At 31.6% G+C, this 10,452-nt stretch overlaps 1 protein-coding gene across 7 annotated transcripts in view; it reads right to left on the bottom strand.

The window, feature by feature from the left end:
- Positions 1-527: 527 nt before the first annotated feature.
- Positions 528-10,452, bottom strand: part of LOC138706038 (myb-like protein P) — a 68,072-nt gene continuing 58,147 nt past the window's right edge. For all 7 annotated transcript variants that reach the window (XM_069834936.1, XM_069834942.1, XM_069834941.1 and 4 more), the window contains one exon: positions 528-6,930. In XM_069834936.1, the coding sequence (XP_069691037.1) occupies positions 6,901-6,930 (30 nt within the window). In that variant the 3' untranslated portion in view covers positions 528-6,900. The remainder of the gene's footprint in view (positions 6,931-10,452) is intronic.

Raw genomic sequence — 10,452 nt, 5'->3', positions numbered from 1 at the left:
AGGTTGTTTGGTGTCTTTCACTGCATATTAGCTCATGTTCAAGAAACGTGATAACCTCTAGGACTACAGTATGCAAGAACTAGTCAGAACTGCCGTGTAGTTATGGGAGAATAGTCCTCCTCCTATGGTTTTGCATTTTTTATCCTTTCTTTGGTCAATCCCCAATGAAAGTCATTTCTCCTCTCATTGTTGGAATGGTGCCATTTCTCGTAAGAGACAGAAAAATTTACAAAACTTGCTGACCATCCTACACAGCTCACTAGCATCTGAAGTGACAGAACATGGATCGTGATCCATAATACATTACCCCTAGATGTGAGAGGAATGAAACAGGAAAAGCAGCTATGATTTGGTTAGGACTGGTGAAGAAGAATGACTAGAGTGTACAGCACTGTCCAGATCTCACTTCTGATTAGCTTTACTATTAGTGAATTACAATGAAAGAGGTGTGAACCTGGATTAATCCATTTGTAGTTTATAAGTCATACTGTAACTAGCAAAGGGAAAATTATAAAATGAAAGAATACTTCGGAAATGAAACATTTATATTTTAATTCTTACAGAAATGTTTAAATCTGTATTTTTGTAGCACATGTTTTTTTAACAAACAGTATAAAACCAAACATACAAAATCGCATATGTATACAGAGAGTATGGTACACGAGGCTGCTAAAACAATCTTATTTCATTTACCGTACTATTTAACTGAATTATAAATAGCAGACGCCGACATGGCTCATGATGTGAATGACAGAGATATTATTCTCGAAAGATCATGGGTTTAATTTCTGCTGAAGGGAAACGTACATTTATGGAAGGAAAAATACACTGTGATACATTCCATGAAGTGCCTTAATAATTAATAATTCTATATGTTTAAATGCCTTAATAATTACGGTAGGTACTAATTCTGTAGGATCAAAAAATTAATCTTTACTTAGTTAATAATTATAGTCTTTAAGAGTGTAGGAAGACTGAAGAATTCTGGCTTTGCACTGTAGGACCTGTCCTTGTACAGAAGACTACGAATGGATGAAGAGTATAAGGCAAAAATAAAATACTGCTGTGTCTGTTTTTATTAGATCATCAATATGTATCTCCAATAATTGGACTTTTTGACCTATTAATGTGATCAGAGTGGCAAAAAAAGGACAATGCAGTGTAAGAGAGAAATCTGCACTTCTCTTCCAGCAATGGAATCTAATTCCACTGTATTTACAATATAAATGCTATCAATTGAGCTACAATGTAGGATTCATATCAATCACTATAATTTTCATTTATTACTCTGAATTTCATTGCTGGCCTATGCAATAATGTTTTCTTAAAAGTTATTCGAAAAGTATCAATATAGAATACCAGTACAATAAAATGGTCATTGTTTGTGAGATACTATATAGCAGTAGAATTTAAAAAAATACCAGATATAATACGAGATCCGTTCCGAACTTCATCTCAGTATACAGTGATATCATTAAATAGGTATATTTTCTTCTTGCGAATAAACATGAAATAATTTACTTTTCGCTAACACATCAATAGATAACCTGATGCTTTTGCAATGGAAAAATATAACTTACACGAAATGTACCTTCCATGCTATTCTTTAAAAAAAAAAAAGTTTAATAGAAATGTTGGCTATAAATCGATATTAATGTATTTCACTGATAGGCCTAATGGCAATCTCTCAGTAGGATCTGTATATTAAGGCTATAAATAGGCATTTTTATTTTTGAAAAATATAAACTGCATGAAACTGTTGAAATGAGTTTAACAATAGCATGTATTTATTTAATCAGGCAAATAAGCAACTGCACTCTGGTAGTGAATATTTATTATTAATTCTTCTTATATTTCTTGCCAGTATAGGCTAATAGTTCTGAAAATAGACAATTTTTAAATCAGAAATTTATAAATCAATGTTCAGTTTTAAATTTCAACTTTATTAGATCAATCTAACATTCACAGGGCCATACATAACATCCAATTAGAATTTCATGTCTATGTTTCTTAATAATTTCAGTTTTTTCTAATATATATATATATATATATATATATATATATATATATATATATATATATATATATATATATAACATACTTGTTTAAGTCTCTTTATTTTGTATGTTTGGTAAAAGGGACGCATATTTTAAATACGTAGGCTATATATTATAATTTATATATTATAATTTAGACATAAGTACTGTACGTACAAATATACCCATGTCTAAGTTATACAGAAGGGCGCTGAAGTTAACACTTTCACAGATTAATTAGACTGTGTGCCAATCTTCAGGCTACTAACAAACAAGGTATAGAATACACTGGTATATATCTCCATTAAAATATTGTTTGTAAATTACATAGGCCTATTTGGTAATTGTACATTGATGCCAGGTCACGGACTAAGAGTAAATAAGCATAAACGGACTAAGAGTAAATAAGCATAAATTGCTTCTACAAATGTGTACATTTACATTTAATTAAAGATTAATTGAAAATCTGAAGAAATTGTTTATAAAAGATATGATGTACTTTGAAGATTACATGTATTTACATTATACCGGTACTATACAGTAATTTTTATTTTATGTTTTCCGTGCCCTTAGTGATAGAAATGTTTTAACGATCTTTGAAAGAAGTTATGCAGCCATCTAGTCTACAGACATATAAACAGGGTATTTAAGGGAATTTAAAAGTAACTTTTATGAAACCATTATCATTAAATGTCTCACCTCACCTCGCCAAGAAATTTGTGCAACTCTTAACTTGTTCCACATCTTAAAGCTTCAATGCTGATTAAGATCTATGGGATACTGTACAATAAATAAAAATGAAAAAAAAATAGAAAAATAATAATAATAATAAAGAAAATGAAATTTTTTTCAGTAGGCTATCAAAACATCTAGTACTGGTACGACTGAAGGAAAGTTACGATGCTAGAGGCTTACAAAAATAAGACAGGTTAAAAAAAAAAAATTGTTGAAATTACTGTGTTCAGAGTTAAAACTTACATACAATCCATTACTGCCGGTTTACTTTCACAAACTTCCATTACAGGAAAATCTCAACTCAATTCCTATCTACATTCCATAGAATTTGATCTGTATCTTGATGCTCTATGTCTATACAGCAATAAGTATATACTCTGGTTGTGCTCCAAGGAACACTATAAAACACCTATCTGGTCCCCTTTGTTACCGTCCAAGTCAGTCAATAAAATTTTACAACAATCTGTAAAAGTTTCAACATGTGTACTGCATGTAATATTGCAAAGTGACATTTATAGGTTAATAATTCTCTAAATGCTGGGAAAGCGAAATTATTCTAATTTACATTTGTTTAATATATGACAGTAGTATTTAATGTCTGAGTTATGTGTTCATCTTTATGCTGACTTAACATTCACATAACATGGCAAAATAAAACTATCGGAACTACTATTATCAATAATTGTATAGACTACTTAAATTAGGAGATCTTCATACAAAAATGTGAAAGTTCAGTCAGCCTTTTTTTGGTAACTAGATAGTGACTGCATAACGATGTTAATTAAAACAGTTCATTATTTATGTACAAATAATGACAATTTTGCACACTGAAACAATTTAATACTTATATATCAAAAATAAAAATTTAAATAATGAACATAGTAGGATAATAACTATATGCTAAAATACAGAGAAATTCTTTAAAGACGCCACAGAACATTCGAAAATGTTTCCCTTACTAAGGGATTGTAGTTATTAGTTTATAGTTAGTTGACTTCATTATCTTGAGCTGCAGCTTCAACAGATGTTAGACAGGTGTCAGTAGTGAATAAAAAAATAATAATCAGTGCGTAAATGTGATGTAAAAATAAAAGATACAGTTAGTATTGAACATGAAAATTTGTTTGAAACTTATTCATCTAGTAGGTAATCATTATCATGTTTCATGGTGTATGGCTTTACTGGATATGTAACACCAGGCAGACCACAGAGAAAGTGCTCCATAAAAAAATCCTATCTAAATTCTCAGGTTATTTGGTTCTTGAAAAATCACTGTATCGATTAGTGGAAATTCGGGTGACTGAATGTATCAATACAAAACCGAGAACAAAACGGAAAGTCTTAAAATAAAAAAAAGTCACCAAAATTTACTGCTCTAATAGAGGTCGACCTCCGAACATTATTGTGCCACCGAACAACAGTAGAAAATTTAATGTTAAAGTTCAGTACACCAAGCCATAAACCGTTTAAAATAGAATAAATTCTCGCTTCAAATTTTAAGACAAGAACTGCAGCAGGCTCCGAGGAACATATTCTAAAAATGCGAGCCATACTTGTACATGCAGGCAGTCACCATTTCGAGCTTCTGCTATAACACGTACCGTATGCAAAGTACAGTACTTATTTGTCAATAGCGAAAATAACTTACAATTTTCTGGCAGTTGTCACCAACGAAGTCATAATTTCTATCGTCTCTTTAAATTAGGTGCAGTGTTTTTTTATAAAGAATATCCTGTTAGTATATAGAGTAACATACTTTGTACAAACACAATACTATATTATATTTTGTTCTAACGGGGGAAAAAAAAATTGTAGCGACTTAATTCTACCTATATCGATACATGGTCGAATAAAGTATAGTAACACATATACTTATGAACATGCAATGCATACTTACGTACTTCAACTATCAATAGTTAGATTTTCATGAACTATATTAAGAAAACATAATCCCATCTAACACTTGTTTTATTTAAAGAAATGCTTAGCAAATAGATTTATCAGTGTTTGAAAAAAGAATAAGCATTAAATATTAATATGCAAGTAGGCTAATTATGGAGTGACATTAGCTGATATCTAAAAAAAACCAAGAGAAAGTATTTGTTTTTAATTTATGTAATATTAAATCCTTGGCATTCACACTGTGAATACAGGGCCATTTATTGAATTACATTGCAGCAACTACTATCATGAACTCACAGAATGAAATATCGTATTATATTCATGAAAGATTATTATAACATTTACAGCACTTAATTAAGATGAAAGGTACCAATGTCATCCCACAATGCAGACAAAAATGTCTTAACGTAATGTACAAAACTTAATATACCGTACTATTGAAAGAGCATATTATATTACCATTCCAATCACATTCTATCTTCAGTCTTCAATTATCTTTCTTATCAACACAATGTACCAACTTGCAATGTTCAGTGTTCGTTCTAACATGAAAATCTCTCCTATTTTCAACATTCGATGCAAACATAAGAATCTCGTCTATTTTTACTGCTCAATGATCGTTGTTAACATAGATCTCATCAGTTCACAATATTAACTGATCGATGCTAACATGAGAATTGATTTCATTTTGAATGTTTCAAGTTCTCAAACTAATTACACAATAATTATGACCTGGGTCACCTAATATCTTATGATAATACCTATAACACTTATCTTCCTTTGTAACATCACGAGAACACATAGCAACTAGCACCTTTTAAAAAATGTTCAAAAGGTTTATGTTCTCAAAATATATCAATTTATCCTGTTCATTGTTCGGAAGAACAAATTCTGTATGGCAATAATATTATATTAAGACTAAATAGTTCGTTATGCTGCAATTCGTACTTTCCTTAGCTCTCTCTATCCAAAACGAAAGGCTGATATTTACAGCAACTTTAAAATCTACAACTACTGGTAACGAAAGAAAATAAGAACTTATTTTTCATGAATGTACTTCTATAGCACAAACTTCATCTATAGTTTTGATCATAATTTCAATAGAATTTAAAATAAGAGAAGCATGCATCAAGAACTTAAATCTAAATGCTTTGGGGAAAACAAAAGCATATTTGTATAAAAATGGAATGGAGTGATATTTGTGATTAAAGATACTGTACAGCCACGAGATACGTAAATATCCCAATAAAAAGTGAATGTCATTACAACAACAATAAAATTGTCCACAAATTGAAATTCTTTCAGAAGACATATGAAATCACACCGAAAAAGTAGTGATGCTATTTCCCGTAACTATAACACAAGCACTATTACTGGAATACAAAATGTTTTTTTTTTCAATATTGCAGGGGTAGAAAATATATTACTAGGCCTAAACGAAAACAAGTAGTAATTTAAATTTGTATATATTTAAAATTTTTATCTAATGCCCCTTCCCTGCAGGAAGAAAAATGTCAGTTACTTTTATAGTTTGTTGTAATGACATATCACTGCATATAATATTCGCTAGGTTTCAAGATTACATCTAAATGTGACAAAATTATAAATGTTCATTTACAGTCAGGGATTATATTTGTTCTTGATTTGTTTATTAATGTATTACGTTTTAAATACCACTGTTCTGTTCAAATCTCAAGTGGAACATCAACAAGGAATTGATTTTATTTATTTTAGAGCCTTTGCCAATAATACCCTCTCATATTGCTCATCCACTGAAATAACAGCTGATAACACTGGCCTATGAATCTAACATAAAAAAGTTGCAATCTACCGTCATGAATGCTCTTCTGCCCTGCAATGCACCAAATCTGCTGAAAATACATTCCAAGCAGACTGGCCAGTAACGTAAGTTAAATTACAACACTGGTGACTGCATTAGTTCGGTGTTTCTTCCTTACCACATTGTCAACATTAATTGAACAAACATGTGTCATCCCTATGAAGCATCGAACTGCAAGATGAGAACCTTACGCATACAAACAGGTGGATGATAAAACACGATTACAACATACAAATGCGAAGATCGTTGTGTTGCAAATTGGAGGAAACACTCCTAAGCAATGTCACTTATGAAGCAAGATGGTATGTCACCCAGCAGTAAGTCTCAACTGTAGAGATTCATATCCACTGCAGTGAGGATTTCCAAATTCCATGACAGCCAGGAACTTCAACGCTTGCGTATGATACGCTGGATGTGCTATAAAGACAACATAATAAATAAGAATAAATCTCACGCATATGCAGTAGGATCAAGTCATATCCATTTATCCACTCATAGAATTAACACAAGTCTTAAAAGTATTTTACATAGAGGCATAAACATGTATAATAAAATTCCAAGTTTCATAGTAAGTAGTAAACAAAAGAAATTTAAAAGCATAGTCAACAGGTTGCTGCTGCATCATATGCCATTTACTGTAGACTAGAGGAATTTATGTCTTTAGACCTTGCATGAAAGCATTAATATGTAATATTATTGTAAAGATATATAGGTCGTTATTGCTATTAAGAACATTTCTATTATTATTATTATTATTATTATTATTATTATTATTATTATTATTATTATTATTATTATTATTATTATTATTATTATTATTATTGTCTCAGTGAAACGTACAGCAGAGTCCGTATAGGCCAGTTTCTATCTGATGCTTTTCCAATTCACTGTGGGCTAAAGCAAGGAGATGCACTATCACCTTTACTTTTTAACTTCGCCCTAGAATATGCCATTAGGAAAGTTCAGGATAACACAGAGGGTTTGGAATTGAACGGGTTACATCAGCTTCTTGTCTATGTGGATGACGTGAATATGTTACGAGAAAATACACAAACGATTAGGGAAAACACATAAATTTTACTTGAAGCAAGTAAAGCGATAGGTTTGGAAGTAAATCCCGAAAAGACAAAGTATATGATTATGTCTCGTGACAGAATATTGTACGAAATGGAAACATAAAAATTGGAGATTTATCCTTCGAAGAGGTGGAAAAATCCAAATATCTTGGAGCAACAGTAACAAATATAAATGGCACTCGGGAGGAAATTAAATGCAGAATAAATATGGGAAATGCCTATTATTATTCGGTTGAGAAGCTTTTGTCATCTAGTCTGCTGTCAAAAAATCTGAAAGTTAGAATTTATAAAACAGTTATATTACCAGTTGTTCTGTATGGTTGTGAAACTTGGACTCTCACTTTGAGAGAGGAACAGAGATTAAGGGTGTTTGAGAATAAAGTTCTTAGGAAAATATTTGGGGCTAAGAAGGATGAAGTTACAGGAGAATGGAGAAAGTTACACAACACAGAACTGCACGCATTGTATTCTTCATCTGACATAATTAGGAACATTAAATCCAGACGTTTGAGATGGGCAGGGCATGTAGCACGTATGGGTGAATCCAGGAATGCATATACAGTGTTAGTTGGGAGACCGGAGGGAAAAAGATCTTTGGGGAGGTCGAGACGTAGATGGGAGGATAATATTAAAATGGATTTGAGGGAGGTGGGATATGATGATAGAGACTGGATTAATCTTGCACAGGATAGTGACCAATGGTGGGCTTATGTGAGGGTGGCAATGAACTTCCGGGTTCCTTAAAAGCCATTTGTAAGTAAGTATTATTATTATTATTATTATTTTTTTTTATACTATCTTAGATGTAATTATTCTTAAATCGTACCAGCAGATGTCCTGCAATAACAATGTTACTGGTACAAATTCATAAATATGCCTGTAGTATAATCAGAAACTAGATTAAGACCTAGAAATAAGATTGACGAAGCCATAATTTGGAAAAATCTTTATGGTGAATAAAATACTACTGCTCCTGCTCTTGCTCCTGCTCCTGCTGCTACTACTACAAATATTATAAGCACAATCTTAGTAACATACTAGGCTACTGGTTTTTTATATAAGGCCGTATAATTACATATTATCCTAGGAATGCGAACATAACATAAATGATTTCAGACAATATTTTCGGAGGTGAGGGGAATAAGCCCATTGGGTATTTCTGCTTTGCATTCTGATTTGGGTACTAAGATGATGATGATGATGATGATGATGATGATGATGATGATGATGATGATCATTATCATGATTATTATTATTATTATTATTATTATTTATTATTTATTATTATTCAACAACGAATCTGATCGATACACAAGGCTTTGCTAAGGATAGACTATTTCATTAGGGCCTAATAGCACATGCGATGTCTATATACAGTAAATTTTCATATTGAGAGATTTTTATCTATGACAGGAAGCTAATACAGTTTCGACTGATTCATAAATGACTGAAAATAGACATTGTTAATTTTTCATCATTTTATCTTAAAAATTAAAGTAAAATAATTTAGGTACTGTACACCTGAAATCTTTGGATAAGTTTGGTAGGTTTTGAATTCCTCACTGCTTAACAATCGTAAGCAAGGATACTGCGTTACTTTTTTAAATATGTTTATTTTATATGTTAAAAAAAACAGACATGGAAGATGCTGGGAAGAACATAGATAAAGGGAAGAAAAGGAACTGGAGCAGTGGTGGTAGTAACAGAGAAACAAAATTCATAAATACAGTAGAATCCCTCTTAACCGACACTAAAGGGACCAGGTTAGTTCCGGATACAAGATTTTGCCGGATAAATAAATAAATATCGGTATATATAAAAAGTTCATATTTCATGATGCCAAATGTTGCAACTGCAGCCATGTGAAGCTTATTTCTCTATCACTTACTCATAACTGAATAAATATAAGGATTTTCCTTATTAAAACACATCACACAACACAAATAACACACTAATTCTAGGTTAAAATATTCACTGAAAACGAGAGTTCGTGCGAACTTCCTAATGTGGGAACACTGACATCCCGAATATAATTAAATAAACATAAAAACTGTGTGAATTTTATTTATTAAAACATCACAAAACACAAATAATATACTAATTTTAGCTTCGAATATTCACTGAAAATGAAAAGTTCGTGTGAACTTCCTAACGTGGCAAAACTGACAGCCCAGACTGTAGCAATATGACAGATTTAAACTTTTTTTTTATCCAATCAAAAGTGTCGTTGTTTTGGTATTGCCGGTTATTTGGGTGCCATTACAAGGGATTTTACTGTATAACTTTTCTGAAGTTGCATACATAAAATTTTAGGAAACAATATGCAACACTGGATAAGACTTTACACAGGCCTATCTTTAAGTAATAGATGTAAAACAAGCAGCAGGAACACTAGTGATACCGTAATAATAATAATGATAATGATAATGTTTGTGCAAAGAAAAATGGAGTAAGAGTGGTGGTAAGGAGGAGGAGGAGGAGGAGGAGGAGGAGGAGGAGGAGGAGGAGGAGGAGGGGGGGGGGAGGAGGAGGATTTTAAATATGAATTTACCAAAATTACATGAATGTACAACATTTTAAGAATGTTTGACACAAGACAAAGGTTTTGAAGAACTTATAAGCATTTTAACTTAAAAAACTACTTGTACAGCTTTGTTTGGACCCAAGGAAAAATACAGCAATAATAATCCCCATAAACAAAAAAGGAGAAAGAAATTTTTGCTCTAATTACAGAGGAATTTCATTTTTGGTTACAGCATCCAAAGTTTACATGACAATATTGAAAATAAATTAAAAACATTAACTGAAACGAATACTGAAGAAGAACAGTGTGGTTTTCGAGAGGGAAGGTCCTGTGTAGATG

This window comes from Periplaneta americana, chromosome 9, assembly GCF_040183065.1.
Source record: "Periplaneta americana isolate PAMFEO1 chromosome 9, P.americana_PAMFEO1_priV1, whole genome shotgun sequence".
Taxonomy (NCBI): Eukaryota; Metazoa; Arthropoda; class Insecta; order Blattodea; family Blattidae; genus Periplaneta; species Periplaneta americana.
This window is presented reverse-complemented; position numbering and strand designations above follow the sequence as displayed.